At 42.7% G+C, this 18,950-nt stretch overlaps 1 protein-coding gene across 1 annotated transcript in view; it reads left to right on the top strand.

Moving 5' to 3' along the window:
• The window catches only part of ACSS1 (acyl-CoA synthetase short chain family member 1), a 35,521-nt gene extending 16,607 nt beyond the window's left edge, over nt 1-18,914 (top strand). The window contains exons 5-14 of the mRNA XM_031597436.2: nt 2,831-2,983; nt 4,684-4,831; nt 5,121-5,258; nt 5,801-5,893; nt 9,724-9,836; nt 10,711-10,837; nt 12,364-12,491; nt 14,078-14,141; nt 14,687-14,805; nt 15,696-18,914. Of these exons, the coding sequence (XP_031453296.1) occupies nt 2,831-2,983; nt 4,684-4,831; nt 5,121-5,258; nt 5,801-5,893; nt 9,724-9,836; nt 10,711-10,837; nt 12,364-12,491; nt 14,078-14,141; nt 14,687-14,805; nt 15,696-15,872 (1,260 nt within the window). The 3' untranslated portion in view covers nt 15,873-18,914. The remainder of the gene's footprint in view (nt 1-2,830; nt 2,984-4,683; nt 4,832-5,120; nt 5,259-5,800; nt 5,894-9,723; nt 9,837-10,710; nt 10,838-12,363; nt 12,492-14,077; nt 14,142-14,686; nt 14,806-15,695) is intronic.
• The last annotated feature ends 36 nt before the right edge of the window (nt 18,915-18,950 follow it).

The following is an 18,950-nucleotide window of genomic DNA, read 5'->3' as shown; positions in this document are numbered from 1 at the left end:
CACTCTGGTTAACTCCTCTTAGGTCTGGGTGTTGGCTCGATCATCATCTTCTCCATTTGTGCCTTTTGGATCTGAGTTCTGCAGACATAAAGGAGATGTCCCTTATAGCGTCTAGATCCTCATCCTTGAATAGGATGATTATTCATCCTAAAATTACAGTCTGCAGGGACTGTGAGTTGAAGCAGCACCATTTCAGCATTTTTTAAAATCGTGCCACAGTTTAAGGAATGAGTGCTTCCTGAGAGCTGGAGTGTGCTGATATCACTGCTGTTACTGTTATTTTGTGTTTTGTGAGCTCTCATATGTGCTCTCAGACTGTTGAAAGACAGTGCAGAAATAATCAAGTTCCTGGTAGCACTTAATACAGTCAATGGACAGTGTTATGGTTACCCCATGATGGAAGGTCAATCATGGCTTGTGTATATTTACAGCCTGTGCTGTAGAAGGAAGAAAGAAGAAAACAGTGGTCATTTTAATGTGTTCAGCTGCCACACATGAGATTGTACAACCTAATGCAGATATAGTTTTATCAATTCGCCAGCAGCTGTAAGCAAAAAGCACTCATCAGTAATACCTGGAAACCACCCTTCTGCAGCCAAGATAATTACTCAGAGGTTGCTGTGCTGGGGACAGGAGATAGGAGCAACTATTAGGATAAGTTAAACAGATAGGGCAGGTTTTTATTCAGAAATTTGTCTTACTTTTTACTCAGCAAAGCACATTTGAATGTTTTTCCTCAGTCTGCAAACAGCCTGAAGTGATTTTGTGACTTAAGAACTGATCTCAGCTCATTGTCAGTTGTAGGATTAACTCTGAAACATAACAAGAATTCAGCCATTAATGCTGTTAACTATCATCACTGATCTTTACAGCAGTCGTGCTTACGAGCCACTATTCAGTCCTATCTCACTTCCCTGCTCACCGACGGAATCCCAGTTGTCCCTCTGTATTGCAGTTTCATGTCCTCCATACAAACCTCTGAGAAACAGTGAGACTTGAGTGATGGGGGGGGAGATGATTGTAAGATGGGAGAAAACCGTGATGCCATGCTAACAGACTCTTATTTAATTGATTCATGTTACCCACTGTTTTAAGTGAATTACAGCTACTGTGCAATAGCTTACTGCACAATTTAAGTTCATGTTTTAATGGAGCTTATGCAAACACCACTCTAGTTTCAGAAATTGGCAAGTCAGCCTAAGTTTAGTGCTGGCAGGTTACCGTAAATACCTGGGAAGTACTGAAAGTCAGCAGATAAGAATTATGTCTGACCTTATCAGTTCTTATTTTATTAAGCTCTACTTGTCAGACACTTGTAAACATTTGGACCCAGATTGGTAGAATTCACTTGTAAGTAGTTTGTTTGCAGTATGTACTTACAAAAACATAGTGCCTAGAAAGCCCTTCGAAGAGCAACATAATAGCCCTTACAGGGATCATCATTCAGCTAAGACAGCATAGAGCCTGAGAGAAGCAAGCCAGTCTGCCTTTTTATAGCTACTTGTTGAGCAACTGCAGTGCACAGTCATTACCACAAGTTTGTGAACAGCAAGAAAAATGGTCAACCTCTTCATCATGAAAAATTTACAATTTGGGCAAAATGTGCTGTAGACAAATTATGTTCTTTAAGAGTGCGTTTGTGTGGTTCACTCTGCTCTGGAAGAAAAGCCTTCTCTGGTATATTTTATACATGAAAGCTTTCTTATGATGGGATTATACTTTTAATTCACATCTTAATTCTAGCATCATCGATGAAATGCATAAGTGCCGTTATCAGTTAAGGACTCCTTGTCTCTTCAGATGGAGAGAGTGAATACAAAGCTCAGAAGCAGCACTGAGCAAACATCCAGAAGGCATTCAGATATCCTGCCTAAAGTTTTCACTGTCTGTTTTGGTCTGAAGATATTTCCCAGAGTTCTGCTTGTTTTTTTTCACAGTTCTGTGCCAGACCTTAGCAACTTATGTTCTGGTCCCGATACGCTTTCATGCAGTGTCTAAATGCTGATGAGAAGCAACATCTTTTGTAAGTTCTTTGAATGGGGCTTGAGCATTCTGACTGCTTACTGTTGAGCTCTGTTTTGGACGTTGGCCATCCACAAGCTGCATTTACCACAAGCCTCTCTTTCAAAGCACAGTATTTCTCCTTCCCCTTCTTCTGTTGGACTGAGCACACCAACTCATCCAAAAATTTGCTGTGAACTGGTAGGACACTACATCCTTTCCTCTAGTGTTTCTGACACCAGGGGTGAGGAGAGGAGCTAGGTTCTTAGCCACATGACCAGTGGTCTATAAAGAAACAGAGGCAGGAGGGTAAAGCACTGTCCTTCTCGTGAGTAGCAGCAATTTGAATTTCAGCATCAAATTAACAAAACTGCCAGCCTCTCCTGTGGCTAAGGAAGAGAAATGAACACACAACTTAACTACACCACTGCAGTTTTAAAGGGATAAGTTCCTCAACAGTATCCAGCCTTGCTGCAGCTGCTGTGTGACTCATAGATACAGTCAAGCTTAGGTTTTCTACCAGCAAATTACAGAGTCTTGGAATGCAAGCTATTACCTACCTTTTTTTTTTTTTTTTCTTTTCTGCAATGTTGTGTTATCTGGCCAGTTCCTCATGACTTCTGAGCCTGGCAGAGGTATTGGTGGAGGGGCTGGGTGCTATTTGTGCACAGGAACCTTTCCACAAGGTAAGCAGCTATAACCTATGATATGAGGGGAAAGCAGCAGAGGTGGTTCTTATCTCTAGATGCTGCTGACATGCTTACAGATGGAGCATGAATTGGTTTCATATAACCAAAGCTTTTCTCTCATCACCGCCTTTTCTTCTTAGGAGATGGCCAAGGCAGCTTCTGTATGCACTCCAGAGAGCATGGACAGTGAAGACATGCTTTTCATGCTGTATACCTCAGGCAGCACAGGGAAACCCAAAGGAATCGTTCACACCCAGGCTGGATATTTGCTGTATGCTGCTCTCACGCATAAGGTAACTCATAGGAATCCTCTAGAGGAGGTTCACTTACCTTATGATATTAATGATAGGGACTTTGATGACTGTGTTCTGTGTGTGCTACCTAAATGGCTTATTGAGTGTAACCAAATTCGAAAGTTCTGAGAATGTGTAAGTAACATTTTGGGCTTTGTTGCTGGGGAATATAATACTGTGAGAACTAGAGCCTATACTGTATTATTGTCTTAGGCCCATACTTAGAGACATTAAAGTGATGCAGCTGAGGAGATTCAGGTAGGTACTTCATTGGCATTGGTAATGTGACTACTGCTGTAACAGTTTGTAGTGGAGTACTGGCCTTTTCCAGAAGAGAGGATCTGGATTCTTAAAAACCTCTTGCATAATCTATATAGTATGAAGATCAAAAATTGCATTCATGTCCTGTGGTTAAACTTTAGCACTGATTTTTGTTGTAATCTAGGCTAAATATTTTAACACTTGAAAGCAAAATCATGAAAAATATCTTTCTCACAAAAAAAAAAAAAAAAAAAAAACAACCAAAAAAGGAACTGCTTCTTGCAGCTTGTGATCTGAGCTCTGTGTATGAAAAGTCAACAATAAAATGGAGATGGGATTTGTGTGAAAGTTCTCCATCTGACTTTAGTGGTATCACCCCATTTGTAATCACATACAATTCTTTCAAAGCTTTTCTTTCTTTCGTCTGACACAGTTGATTTTTAGAAAGATTTGAATGTAAAAGTGTCAGACTTCTCTGCATTCAGAGCATTTGCAATGTCAGCTTTTCTGAGTGACTGTGTAATTACCAAGGCATCTATTTCTCCATTAGTCCAGAAGGTAGATCTGGCACACTGGTGCAGGGAGGCATTGTATGCAGCTGCAGCCCCCTTAGAGCTGCTTTAGAGCCTGATGGGGAAAAGCACTTGCAAAATTAAGGTGAAGATTAGCTCTCCTAAGTAGAGAGATCAGATAATCTGTGCAACACGTGTGCAAAACCACAGTGACTCTCATGGCTGTACGTTCATGGTTTTTGTTGTTGTGTGGTTTATTTTTTGAGTTTCTGATCCTCTTTCTTTGATTTAAACTGTAAAACTGACTCTGCTTTATGAGTCAGGACCTCTTCACTATGTGGTAGAGGAATTGGATTTATAGAGAGAAGCATTTTCTGAAGGCAAAACAAAATAACGTGTTCTCCTAGGTTTTTATTTGAAGTAGACGAGCAGGGAGAAGGAAGCATCTGGAAAGCAATGCACTGATAAAGGTGCTAAGCAGCTAAGAGCATTTCTCAGGAAATGTTTCATGTACACATATCAATTTCTCCAGCTCTCTTACGGAAAAATGTTCATATTCATGAGGGGTTTAAGCTTCTGAGACCTGCAGTCTCCCTGCTGTTTAGGATCAGCTCTCCCATGTGAGCTGTCTGCAGTGAGCAACTGCAGGTATCCAGAGCTCTGGGCTTTGGTTGTAGGTTTCAATTTGGAAACAGTTGGATTCCTTGCTCCCTGTATGTTGGCAGAAACAGGAGGCTGAAGCCCTGGTCCCTTTGGCTTGTTTCCTCACGTTGGGCTGGCCTTGTGCTGCTGTGTCCTGTGTGAGTGGCACGACTCACCCTACGAGCTCTCTTGCTCCTTTTTGTGTGCATCCCATCCAGCATCTTACTCTTCAGCTCTATGCACCTGCCAACAGGAAATCAGCTGGCCTTACATTTATCTTTGCAGTATGTGTTTGACTATCAGCAAGGTGATGTCTTTGGCTGCGTGGCTGACATTGGCTGGATCACAGGACACAGCTATGTTGTGTATGGACCGCTTTGCAATGGAGGCACCACGGTGCTGTTTGAAAGCACTCCAGTGTACCCTGACCCAGGTAAGGAAGTGATGGGCAAACAGTTGGCTAGGCGTGGCAGTGTGACAAGGCAAAAGGAGGTTAGAAACTTGTCAGGTATAACCTGTCTGTGCAGGGGAGGTAAAAGCTCAATTTCTTTGAAACACGCGTGTATAATGCTCAGGAACATCCAATGTTTAAAAAAATGTATGAAATCTTTCCATTGTTTTTGCTCTGTGCTCACAGTAACCTCAGCCTCAGCTTTGACTGCTAAGCTTCATGCTGAGCTTTGTGGTGGAATGTCAGTGTTGATATGTTTGTGATCTTGCAGGCCGTTACTGGGAAATGGTACAAAGGCTGAAAATAAATCAGTTTTATGGAGCACCTACAGCTATACGCTTGTTGTTGAATTATGGAGACAAGTGGGTGAAGAAATATGACAGATCATCCCTGAAGACCCTGGGATCAGGTAGGAAGCATAAAACTTTCCTGTGGTAAAGATACAGGGTTCTAGCTGATGAGAGTGAAGATACCAGAAGAATATGGTTATAAACAGCTGATAAAGTGGATTCCCCATCTGGCTTTTCAGTTATTGTCTCAGCAGAAGGGGAAACAAACTGAAGTTGGAGACACTGAGCCTACATGATTGTCCTTCTCCTAGCTCATATTGCAGGATTGTATTCTTTGCAGAAAAGGTTTATCCAGTGGTAAATTAACTTTAATGGCTTAGGTGACTCAAGAAATATTTTACTGCTTTTAGGATTTTAGGGGTTCTTATACATGAGTTGCTTTGATTAATTACTTTCTGTGATATTTATTGCTTGCCTTCTAGTCTTTCTGGAAAAAGTCCTTTGTTATATAAGTGCATTGCTGTCCTTTGCACCTCTCAGCGAAAAGGTTTTGAGCATTCTGCTTAATCGTGCAATCTCCATATCGTGCACCAAAAGGCAGAATGAACTGTCAGCAACTCCTTGAGTCTTAAGGCGACTTCCTTTCTTATTTTTGATCTAGTGGGAGAGCCTATCAACAACGAGGCTTGGCAGTGGTTCTACCACGTGGTGGGAGAAGGGCGCTGTACCCTTGTGGACACTTGGTGGCAAACAGGTAAAAGGCATCCTCAGGGGGTGTGCATGGCTGTCATGGCTGTTATGAGTCCAGCAATGGGAGGTCTTTTTGCTGGAGTCCAGCAGTGATAGAACAAGTGGAAATGGCTTTAAGCCAAAAGGAGGGGAAATTTAGGTGAGATGTTAGGAAGAAATTCTTTCTTTTGGGAGTAGTGAGGCACTGGCACAGCTCCCCAGAGAACCCCAGAGAACATGCCCCATCCCTGGAGGTGTTCAGGGCCAGGTTGGATGGGGCCCTGGGCAGCCTGAGCTGGTGGATGGGGGTGGCAGCCAGCCCACAACAGGGGGCTGGAACTGGGGGCCTTTAAGTCTCTTCCATCCCAAGCCATTCTATGATTCTGTGATTCTATAAGTGTGGAGGAAAATTTGTACATTTCTGTTCAACCCACGGAGCCTTATGTAAAGAAAGCAACCTCCTGATGTTTTCGTCAGATTTGGGAAGTCTGGGCAGCTTCAGCACAAAATAACAGGGCAACAGCATCTAAAAGCAATAGCGACGTGTTGCACATTTTTCCACTCTAAATGTTCCTTGATATTTTGAAAGCTGAAAAATCTCAATTGGTTCTAGAAACAGAAAGCAGAGATTGAATTTCGGTGCAGTGCTTGGAGTAGGCAGCTTGAATTTGAAACCTGATTTCCAGTTGTTTATCAAACCATACTAACCTTGATGTGGTCTTAATGTGAAAGGATATCATGAAAGAACATTTATAGCAGCATGTAGCCACAAACTGCACTCAGGTGTGTTTTATATTCTTGTCTCAAGAAGGACAGAGGAAGATGGAAAACTAAGCTGTGTAGACAGAGGTATATATTGCTTTTGCTGATTGGAAAGAAATCAGGAGAGGAAGGCTTTCTGGCTGTGAGTGGCATGGGGACAACAACTGCTGCCTGATTCAGATCAGTCCCTCCCAGGAGAGAAGTAGCATGCTGTAGTCCTTTGGCATTCTGATACTTCAAAAAACAAGTGTACTACAGTTTTGGCTACATGCTTGGCCTAATTGTGTGCATCAGTGCAGTAGTTGTCATTTATAGACTATTCACCATCTCTTGCCTGCTGGACAGAGGGGCTGTCACTTCAGAGCAGGAAAATTGTTCCATCTGTTTCCTGCCTCCTGCTTTTCCTGGTGAGCAGTGCGTAGGACTGCACAGCGCAGCCCCCAGCATTTTGTTCACTTTGGTGTCAGACACTCCTCTGTTCTGGTCACCAACATTCAACAGCTGCTAAGTGCATTTTGAATGCTATTTCCCTGAACATTCACAAAAATACGTCCTCAAGTTGCAAGCCACACAGCTTGCTGTGGAGCGTGCACTTAAAGGACACAGCACAGCTGTGAGCTTCCTGCCTCTGCTGGAAAAAAGCCTCCCCTACTCTTAAATTTCTAGTGGCTGTTGAGCAGATTATCCATTCCCGTTCTAAGCATACTGCTCATGATTTCACTCTTATTTCTGCTACCAAACTCTCTATTCAGGATAACTGTCACCCATCTCAGTGTGGTGAGTTAGCTTCTGGCACACAATCAAGTTCCAGTTAATCTGGATCAGACTCACAGACTCTCTTTATTTTTGGATTTGAAATAGAACAGCAGCAATGTTATCTACTCTGTACTTTCTTAATACCTTAAATCATTTGGGTTCTCACCTTCTTAGCAGGAGAAAGTCTGATGGATTAGGTGCTACACGTTTTCCTCCTCCCTGCTCTGAGATAAAATACTGGTGAAAAACAGTTGATGGCTGTACAGTGATGGAGATGAGAAAAAAATGTTTTTTGACCCAATATTTTTGGTTATAGCTTGTCTTCAGTTACTGATGCATGCAGTTTGGTAGGTCGGTTCTCCCTTATACAGGGTAAGATCTTGTAAGAAGATGTATTTTTTGTGGGTTTTTAGAGCAAGAACTCTCAGGAGAGAGGTCAAAGAACATTTACTGGACAATTTGTAAGTGCAAAGTGCTTGATTCTGAATTTGAACCAACTGTAGTTTTGCATGCAGTTACCAGCTCCTGGAAGCATAATATAATGATAAATATTCATTAAATTGATTTTTTTAGAAAGTAGAATCAATCTTTCTCCACAGTTGATGCTTCCATTAAAGAGGAAGCCAAATTAATCATGGATGCACTATATACACAATTATAAATGCAAAGGGAATATGGAAAGCGATCACAGAAACAGTCTGATGGATGCTGGTTGTGATCCTGCAGTGTCACCTCTCACAAACGATTTCATTATAGCTCGGTAATTGCACTGCTGTGTGCAGTGTCCTCTATGGTACATTGCTCTCCAAAGCAGCAACACGTTGCCAGCTAGTAAAGCCTGGTGGGCGTACAGATCAGCAAATGATGATTTAAGAATCCACTTGAAAGTCTTTGGATGAGTGAATAAGTGAGACAGCAATTACAGGAAGCAATTTTAGTAGTGTTATGTGCAGATGAGAGAGACGGAACATTTCTGTGGCTTTTAGTGTTAAAATATTAGGAATTGCTGGGCTGTGATTGACAGTAATGGAATCAAATCTGTGTTTCAGTTCCAGGCATAGTTATTCACAGTGCAGAGGAAACACTTGGTAGTTCCATTTTTGTTTTTCAGTTAAAAAAATACCCACAAAATACAGCTGTTGTATGCAGCTGTGAACAAAAACTGTTTTTGAGAGACATTTCTAAGTAGGTTCTGGAAACCTTGGTTGTTGGTTTCTTACAGTGCCAGTTTAAGACAGGTCTTTCCCATACAAATAAATTTTGAAGCATCCCTGCTACCATTTATTTCTGAAGCATGCATTTCCTCAGAGGCCCTTCCTTGTACCCCCATCAGGGTAACTGATGGATGCAAACTCAAGGTCAGATTCAGCCTTTCCAAACCTTGATTTCAGTTTCCACAACCTCAGCAAAGCTGGTGGAGCTCAGCACTCTCTAAGTGGCAGAACATAGCTTAGTTTCTACAGCTATATTTATTAAAGCTTAATGTTCCTATGTTTTTTGTCTCTCATTTGTGTTTTTGAATTACTTTCAGATTTTATTAAGGTTGGAATCTGATTTAATGTTCATCCCAGCAGGCATGAAAAAAGAATGATTAAAGGGTTCAATTTTGAATAGAAGATGATCTCAAATTGCTTGTAAGGGGTGGGTTATTCTCATTCTCTGTAATAACAGCAATTCAGACTCCTGAAGTGCTTTTCCTACTAACCTTAGACAGCTGTAAAAACAGCACAGGGAGATAAATCCCCTTTCTCTGTAAAATCACTACTAGGGTAGGAAATGGGGCTGATGAGTATTGTCCCTGCTGCCAAGCAGCCCCATTCATGTGAAAAAAAATCTTGGAAGGGTGTGCATATGCATTAGAGCTCCTTGTATTCATTGCTAGCTGGTAGCTAGAGGAATTGGTTTTTCCATGAGCTGATTTAGTGCCAGGCTTCTGGGCAGAGAGCACACGGGCTGAATCAAGACACCTCCTCGTGCCTGGTTTGCTGTGGATATGTCCATGGAAGGGTGCTGGATGCATGCACAGTGTTTTGACACTGCAGGGTCTGCAGGCCTTCGGTGCAAAGCCAGTGCTGCAGCCCATGCAGTGCTTCCTGAGAAGAGCTAAGCGGGACATTAGTGGTCCTGATGCTCAGTGCCATGGAGAACTGCTCTTACCTACCTGAGAAGGCTGTACGGTCCCACTCTGTGCCGTGCTACTTGATGTTGAATAATTCCTTCCCAGTGGCTTTTACTTGAAGGTGGCTTCTGTATTCTCTTTAACAAAGAGGAGCTAGCATTTGCTTTCATCCAGCATTGGATGAATCTCAAATATTTTATTTTTCATTATTTTTCCAGAAACTGGTGGCATCTGCATTGCCCCACGGCCTTCAGAGGAGAAAGCTGATATCATTCCAGCTATGGCTATGAGACCCTTCTTTGGGATTTTCCCTGTTCTGATGGATGAAGATGTGAGTTGTGGCTGTGACGGGTGCTGAGAAGAGAAGCTACTGTGTTTTCCTGCCTTAATCACCTTTCCAATGGGAGAGGAACAGGATCTGGGAGGACGTATGTTCCTCCATTAAAACAGTAGAATAAAAGAGCAATTTATATATCTGAGCATATCTCAAATATCCATACAGACTTCCAGCTGGGCACTGAAAGCTATCTGCAAATCTCTAAAGAGATTATAAGCTGCTTCTTCCATTTCTGAGAGCAGTCAGAAGTCATACATGTCTTGGAAACCAGGGAGATGAACAGCTGGCACAGTGCATACAACATCCAGTGACTTAGCAAGACTGGTGAAGTCAGAGATGAAGTCTTCCAAGGGAAATGCAAGGCATGAGGCCCTGCAGCAGTGCGTGTCTGTAAGAGAACAATGCTGATCTCTGAAGCTATGCTGAGCAGTCCCCATCAGCTCTCCAGTGCCCAGTAAAGCATGTAATCTCCTCATATACAGTTTAATAAGGGAATGTGGCAATTAATGTAAGTGAAAGGAAAAGGTAGCAGTCCAGGCACTTCCCTCTTAGCCTCACCCCAGGCATCCTCTGGCTGCTTAGCATGCCTTTGTTATCATCTTTTCCAGCCTTGCCTTCTGCAGAATCACAGGATTGATTGTTCTTTGAGACTTAAAATTGTTTTATCTGCAGTGCTGCAGGCCTTGAGGAGTAAGGAATGCCCAGCACAGATGGTGTGTTCACTAGAGGATTCATCTTCTCCCCATGTGGCCAACCATTGGCAGTCTGCACTGAGCAACAGGGTGATTCTTACTATATCAGTGAGTCAGAGGCACTTGTTATTCTTATTTTGCTCTTCTGATCATCCTTTTTGTGCTTGAACCTGCAGGGAAAGGTTTTAGAGGGCAATGATGTGTCTGGTGCACTCTGCATCACGCAGCCGTGGCCTGGCCTGGCAAGAACAATCTACAGAGATCACCAGCGATTTGTTGATACATATTTCAAAGCCTATCCAGGTAAGGAGAGTGTCAAGGGAGTGTGGTTTGCACTGCATTATAAGAATGCTGAATATTTTCAGCAGTGCTTTGTGATATTTCTATTCAAGCTAGATCTTGGGGGTTGCTGGAATTTGGTGGGTTGCCTGTTGTAAGCATGCAGTAATGGTTCTAGCTGTCACATGGAAATGCATTTACTTATAAAAATGTAGTGCCTAGAATAAAAATCCAAGGACACTTTCCTGGGGCCATTTTTGTCTCATTTGGAAATAAGCATGTAGGATGAGAAAGTACCTCCTGCATCACTGAATCTTGCCTGGGCTGTCACATGCTGTTACACCTGCCCCTTTTTAAGCATGGTCACGTTGTACCTGGCAAGTAATTGCCAGTGGCGGAGAAAACATTTTATAGGAAATTGGACAACACCACTGTCTTCACTCAAGGCAAAGGGCTTGGGAAGTCACAAGGTAGAGAAAAATTGGAAAAATGGCCCGGCAAGTTGTGCAAAATTGTGTGGAAAATAAGAACGGGAAATTGATGAAGTTGAATGAGCCCCTGTTCCCTTATTATTCATTTCATATCTGCTTCTGAAATCACAGTGATATTTAACATAGGTTGATAACTCCTATCAATAGATAATTGATTGGAAAGGCAAGAAGCATGACTGAAAATCCATGAACTGGACAGTAATGGATCCTGCCAAAAGCTGCCTTCAGAGCTTGCAGCATTAGCTGCCAGCTGCTATGCCGAAGTGCCCCAGGAACAATTCTCTCCTGGACATGGCTTTGTTTGTTTACCTTTCAACTAACCTGGTAGCATAGTTTCTACCATGGTCATATGCTGAAAAGGGATCATTTTCTGGGACCTGAGTCTTTGTTAGTCAAGAAAAGAAGTGGCTTTTTATCAGACCCAACATAAGTGATTAAAAAAATTGGCAGTATTCCCATATACAAAATGTAATAGAACTGTTCACTTTCAGCTGAGCATTTGCAATTTTCATTGAGCACTGAGGTGAAGCTAGCAGCAGACCTGAGTTTGACCAGCAGCCTATGGCATGATGGCACATGGCATTTGAACTATTTTGGGGCTGTATGCATTAGCCTGGGTGAGCAGTTGCTGTGCATCTGTAGGAGCGTAAAGGACATCTGAGTGTAAAGGAGATCTGAGAACCCTTTTTGTTTTTGTAAATCCAACAGAGCATCACTATGTTGTGTTGGTGGGCTTGGTTTTATTGCAGGGACATCAGCTATTGGTTGCTGCTGGTTGCCTACAATGATTGTAGGCAATTATGCCTACTATTGTCTTGCTGCTGCCCAGATGATTTAGCAGCCAATACAGCCTAATGATAGCAGCCAAAGGCTGAGGATAGCAGAAGGAAGTGGAAAATGATGTGTGGCCAATCATGCATCTGTAAGCTTAGTCTGCAAACTGTCTGGTCCACCCTGCCTTACTTGTCATCCTAGAGCATTATCTGTCCTGAACCAGAGTCCCCAGGCAATAGGCTGGCACACTTCCTGCTAACAACCACGCACATCTCTTTCCATTAGGTTACTATTTCACGGGGGATGGTGCTTACAGGACCAAAGAAGGCTATTACCAGATAACAGGGCGCATGGATGATGTCATTAACATCAGCGGACACAGGCTTGGAACAGCAGAGATAGAAGATGCAATGGTAAGCTGCAAGCAGGCACACATCTATGGGGCAGGGTAGCCCTTGAAAGAAGCTGTGTGAATTTAAACAAGTGCAAAATCTGATTTGTTTGTAGTAGCAGTATTGCCTTTGAACCTCTGCCCCTACTTACATACAGCTGTAATTTTAGATGCTGGTAGAGTCTTTGTAAGGGATTGGCTCTCGCATTCCTTCCTTTCCCTCTGCTAACACTTAGCCCTTACTTCCCAAATCAGCGGTTCATGCTCATCTGGACTAGCTGAATATGGCTGAGAATTCAGTAGCACTGAAACAACCTTGATTCACATTAGCTGCAAAGATAGATAGCTTGTCATTCTGAGAGAAAATAGTATTAGCTCAGAGGATTGAAAACAAAAAGTCCTCAAAGCACTTACCTTCAAAGCTTGACCTGGATATTTATTTCTGTGTTATGTGCCTTGCCTGCAAACAGCACTTAAATGTAACATCTGATAAACCTGAATTTATATGGCACACAGGATTCTGTTGTCTCCTCTGTGAGAAAATTTTTTTGTCTGGATGAATTTATGATCATGGATATAGGATCTGGTTCCTCCCCCACTTTTTATATATGTATATGTGTGAATATGCAAATATATTTGTATGCTGTATTGCTCTGTGATGTTTTTTCCTATTTTTAATCTTATTTAAGACATAATCCAGTCTTTGGTGTGAGATTCGGGTACGTGAGTTCTCCCAGCCTATACACCCAAACTGTCTCCTTACTGCCAATGAGAATCACTTTCACCCAAAAAGTGTGGCAGAATAAATCACTGTTCTGGAGCGTAATAAAAATGTGCATTCAGCAAATAACCCTTTAATGCTTCTAGGAAGAAGTGAAGGCCGGATTCTTTCTTCTTTCTGGTGTGCTTTGGTTGCTGATAAACACTGATCAAGTGTTGACTGTGATATTAGCAGCTTCGCATTTGTTCTGCTGGAGACAGACCTCTGGCACAGAGGCACAGAGCAATGCAAAACTACTTTTGTGTGTGACTTGGCTATGGCCAGACATCACTTGGGACTGTAGCCTTACACACACAAAGAGAAAGTGTCACTGAATCACAGACTGGTTGATGTGGAAAGGCACCTATGGGTTTATCTACTCCAGCCCCTGCTCCAGCAGGGACACCCAGAGCTGCTCACCCAGGCCCCTCTCCAGGCAGCTTCTGAAAGTCGCCAAAGAGAAAAACTCCATAACCTCTCTGGGAAACCTGCCAGTGCTCCAGCACCTGCACAGCACAGGACTGCTTCCTGATGTTTAAATAAGGCCTATTGTGTACCTGTTGCCTCTTGCTGGTGCAAATTCAGCTTGGTGTGCTTTGGGTCCAACGGTGTATGTAAAAATGCTTATTAGTGTGTTTGAAAGCAGGACCAATCCAGTGAGTAAATGCTACTCCCAGAAACTGGTGCCTATGGCCACCAGCTGACTATGGAGTAGGGAGGTGGAATCCAGCTTTCCTGTTTTGCATGCAACAAAGAGATGGCAAGATAGTGCAGATACTGCAAAAGTAGCTGGCACAAATGCTGAAGGGCTTTACGCTCTGATTATTTTTGTTTTACTTTTTGTGAAGGCTGATCACCCTGATGTCCCTGAGACAGCTGTGATTGGGTATCCCCATGAAATCAAAGGAGAAGGTATGTGAAAAACAGCATCCTGGCTTGACACATAAATACAATCAGTTTCTAACCTGGACTCTGTGCTAAGTTGTGTCTAGGGAATAGGCTGGTTACTATTGGTTGACTGGCAATACAGTCCTAAGGGGCAAAGGCAACCTTTGAAAATAACTTCCTAAGCTAGGTGCAGGTATTGCTCCCTTGACTGTTTTAATACATGGTGTTTATATATGTGATAGAGCTTTCATAAGTAGGATTGTGCTCAGAAAAATCCTTTGAACAGATTGGTTTGTGTTGATATTGATCCCAATGACTCTGCTAGTCATTGTTGTGCTATCATTGTTACTGAGACCAATCTAGTCTATGGATGCTAAGACAAGGCTGGACCTTTATTCTAGAGGCTTGAATGTGGCTGCTTTTGTAAACATGACTGATGGTTTTCTTGTCAGTCCCTAGATCGTGCCTAGGAATGATTTAAAACCTGCCTTGGCATTCAAATGAGTAGTTCTGCCAGCCAGGACCTAATATGAGGTACTCATATTTCATTTTTCTCATTTTTCTTCTAGGTGCCTTTGCTTTCGTAGTGCTGAAAGAGCAGACAGCTCGTATAGACCATGTCAAAGAAGAACTCAAAACTATTGTGGCTACCAAAATAGCAAAGTATGCTGTGCCTGACCACATTCTGGTAAGTGGGAGACTAAGGGAGACTGGGAGCAGGAACAGCCACATTTAATAAGCCTTGCCTTTCCTATCTGCTGTGTTGCAGTTGTCTCTCTCTAGCAGGACAAAGGAGAGGAAAAGAGAACTTGCTGGAGGGATCTGTGGGTGGAGGAGGCAGGTGCAATGGTCTGAATGTACACATCCATGCACAGAGAGTACTGAGAGTACCTTTCCTGGCAAGAGTTCTGGCAAAGAGGAATTTTAGGCACACCTTGTGCCTTAAGCGGCATTTGTCATCCCTTCTTTGACATGCAGCAGCATTACTATTTTAAACTAAAAGAGGAGAGACTTAGATTATGTATCAGGAGGAGTTTTTTTACTCAGAAGGCAGTGAGGCCCTGGCACAGCTGCCTATAGAAGCTGTGGTGCCCCGTCCGTGGAGGGACTCAAGGCCAGGCTGGATGGGGCCCTGAGCAGCCTCAGTTGGGGGGGGCTGCCTTGTACATGGCAGGGATTAGTACTGGGTGTGCTTTAAGTTCCCTTCCAATCCAAGGCATTCTACTGTTCTATGAGTTTTCAAGTGTTTGTAGTTCAACAGTTAATTCAGCTTATTCAGGGCCTGAGTCTCCAAAAAGCTTCATACTCAGCAGCACCCAGCCTGGAGTTACACAGCAATGAGTGAATGAGGAGCAAAGTCTAGTTAGATAAGAATACATTTTATAGCACAAGATATTGATGCAAGCAATATTCCTTTGTTTGGACACAAACTCCTGTGCTCAATGAGTAGCCCCTAGGAGTCTCCTAGGAGTTGTAGCCATGAGATAGCGCCAGGCTTAGGATAGTTCAGCTAGATTTCCACATGGTTTCCAGCAGGATCCAAGTTCTGATACAGGTGTGTCTTTCTCTTTTCTGCAGGTGGTGAAACGCCTTCCTAAAACCCGATCAGGGAAGATCATGAGGAGGCTGCTGAGGAAAGTAGTCACTGAGCAATCAAGTAACATGGGAGACGTCACCACACTTGACGATCCAAGTGTCGTCACAGAGATACTGGATGCATACCAGAAATACAAAAAGGAGAAGAGTTCCTCATAGCAGATGCCTTTGGAACATCTCTGCTCTGGAAATGTGGAGGGTCTCGAAGGATGAGCCAAACAACATGGTTCTCTCTTGGTGCATTCTGCAAAAAACTCTGTTCCCTTCTAGAGAAATAGGATTTCTTCTCCACAAAGTGTTTTGAGTTGTTCAGAGCTAGGAGCCATCTGCTTGCACAGTCAGGGAGCTCCTTTTCACTGCTTCTAGGGCTGATGTAGAACAGCCATTGGCAGTTTCCATTAGCTGTGGTGAAAATAATATGAGGTAAAACAAGATGAAGATATTAATATTTCTCATTTCAATGGTTTTATACAAGGAAATGTTTTTATACTATACTTTCGCTTTTTTAAGAGCAGCCTTGGAATACATTCCTTCTATTTTTCCTTCAGCTTGGATATCCAGGTTCAAGTTGTTTTTAACTGCAACTGTGGTGCCTTTTCAGCAATGCTGGGTTTTTTAGTAGATATTTCACATGTATTATTAGGGAAATGAGAAGGACATGGCTAATCAGATATTTATCTCATGTTCTGATAATTCCTGTGGCTTTCCTCATAATGACTTGTGCCTTCCACTATATTTCCAGAACTTCCCTGAGATCATGAGCCTGTGTTTCATCATGTCACACCTACACAACCTAGCGTTAGCACTTCCAGCTACAAAACTGAGCCACAAAGCCTATCTCTGAACTCTGCACATCCTCAGTGCATTGCCAGTTGTGTATGAGGGAACTGGCTAGAGGTGTTTTCATTCTGCTTTAAGAAACTGAGATCACCAACTGGGATTTTAGAGCAACTTTCCTCTTCCTCATTGGTGATGATAATTTCTGTAGTTTTCTTTGTTTCTTCAAGTCATTATGAAAAGGAAACCATATTTACTTTGCTGTCTGTTAGAGGAGCATGGAGGAGTAAAATCCCAAAGTGCTCAAGAAACGTTTGAAGCTAAAGAGATGTGCTAGAAGGTTTGTTGTGACTTGCTGAGTTCTATGATTTCTAGTCAGTGAATGGCTATTTTAGCCCACTCCCAAATGATCTATAATCAGACAGGCAATCAACAAAGACAGGCACCCAATTTGAAGGTAGGTTGGTTCTTTCATCAGAAGTTGTCTTAACGCTTGTCATTTCAAGATGTGCCCTGTCATGTCTGTCACTTCCATATGCTGCTGTGCTGATCTTCCAGCACATGCCATGCTGGTACACACAGATTGCACAATCCACAAGAAGGAAGTATGTCTTAGATGCTTTCTGGGAAATGATGGTTGTATTCCAGACTAGCAACCTCAGAATAACAGGAAACAATAGTCTTTGTCTTTCATATGCTTTCCAAAGCAAGGAGTGGTGAGTTTTTGGCCAGCAGAGATTGTTGTTGGATTTTTAAATCTAAATGTTTCCAGGGTCTGGGTAATACAGCAGGGAAGATCATACTTTGTTGTGATTCCCATCCTTCTGACTGCAATCCATTTTTGCCTAAGGGAAGTATACAGCCTGTGGACTTTGTGGGAAGTTGAGGATCAAAAAGTTTGACATAGCTGACAGACTGTTAATATTTCAGGAGACGGCCACTACATACATCCTCTGTTGCCACTGCAGAAATAAAACCCCTCTTCCTTAAGTGATTTTCAAGTGGGAAGCTGACAGTAGTTGATGCTTTTGACAGAAAAAGTAGACTCTCTTGTTTAGACAGGCTGTCTGCACACACACAGTCTCCCCCACACAGTCTGAAATATAGGGTGGAGAAAGAGAAGTGGTCTTTGAACAAAATCATACACTTTATTTTTAATCAAGAAAGCATTTTCTATGTTACAGAATTTCCTTGTCCTTTGGACCTGAAATTTCCATGTGAAGTTCCAGTATTCACTGACATTTGATCTAATTCATCTGAACTGCCTCACAAGGACTGGCTGTGTGAGGAGCTGTGTGCTTTGGTGCACTGAGACACTGTTATCCAATTCATCTGATAAGGGAAAAGGGGAGATAAGAGTACTGCTTCACCTGCATCTGTGTATTCTGAGGCCCCTTTGGATGCTCATAGAGAGCACATGGTACTGTCATAGAATCATAGAGTCGTCATGGTCAGAAGAGATCACTAAGATAATCATGTCCAATCATCACCACTAACCAGGGCTCTCAGTTCCACATCTCTACATCTGTGGAACGTGCATTAAGTTTTCCAGCCTTAGAAGTCCTCCTTTCATCTTTTTTTCTGTAACCTCTAATTGCAGTGGTTGCACTACCGGTGCTAGTCTGAGTTGAGCTGAGCATTTTGCTATTTCCTGGATGTGGTGAGCACCAGCATTGGTGTGTTTGTCAATAGTGCTTTCAGCTTCATGTGCAGCTGTTTCATCCCTCATCCGGACTTTGCTTTGAGGAGGGGCTCAGCCTGTAGAACTGGCACCGAGATCCTCAGTTCTTGCAATACTAGGAGGAAGATGTCACTAGCAAAAGACTTCAGGCCTGTTGTCTTTTGAGCTGATGCACTCTCATCTGTGGAGAAGGTAGCTGTACTTGGAATAGTTCATAGTGGGATCATGGGGATTCTCTTGTGTGTGGTTGCTTCATTTGGGAAAGCAAAACTGATGGACCTTTGTGCATCCACGATTAACGTGGGGGTGATGTGCTAGATTGCATTTGTAACCTCATCAGAAGAGTTTCAGAGTTAGTTTTACCTGCTGCAGTCTGACACAAAGGGCAAATGAAAACATTCAACAAGGGACACAAGGCCTGCTAGGGGAGCGGTGCCTCTATGTCTGTTGTGGCAGCATCTAGTAGTAATATAACCTTGCCGTGCCCGTCCATCATGTTCTTACCTCATTTTCCCACTCAGATGTACCCATGAAACCTGATCTTGGTGTCTTTTTTCCCACCCGAGAGACCAGACCACGATTTTCTTAATTTTAGGAAACAAAAAGGCATCTCCTTGTTGTACAGATTAATGCTTCATTTTGCTGCTGTTGTTGTTTTAATTACCATACTTCGCATTTATTGTCATTGACCGAAATCCGCGATCTCCGTATTCAGATTTTCATTAAAAGAAGCATCCACTTCTCCGTGATGTTGGCTTTGTGCCGCGGGCGTCTGACTC

The sequence above is a fragment of the Phasianus colchicus genome, chromosome 2 (assembly GCF_987193195.1).
Source record: "Phasianus colchicus chromosome 2, bPhaCol1.hap1.1, whole genome shotgun sequence".
NCBI lineage: Eukaryota > Metazoa > Chordata > Aves > Galliformes > Phasianidae > Phasianus > Phasianus colchicus.
Note: the sequence above shows the minus strand (reverse complement) of the source record. Positions and strands in the feature narration are given on the sequence as shown.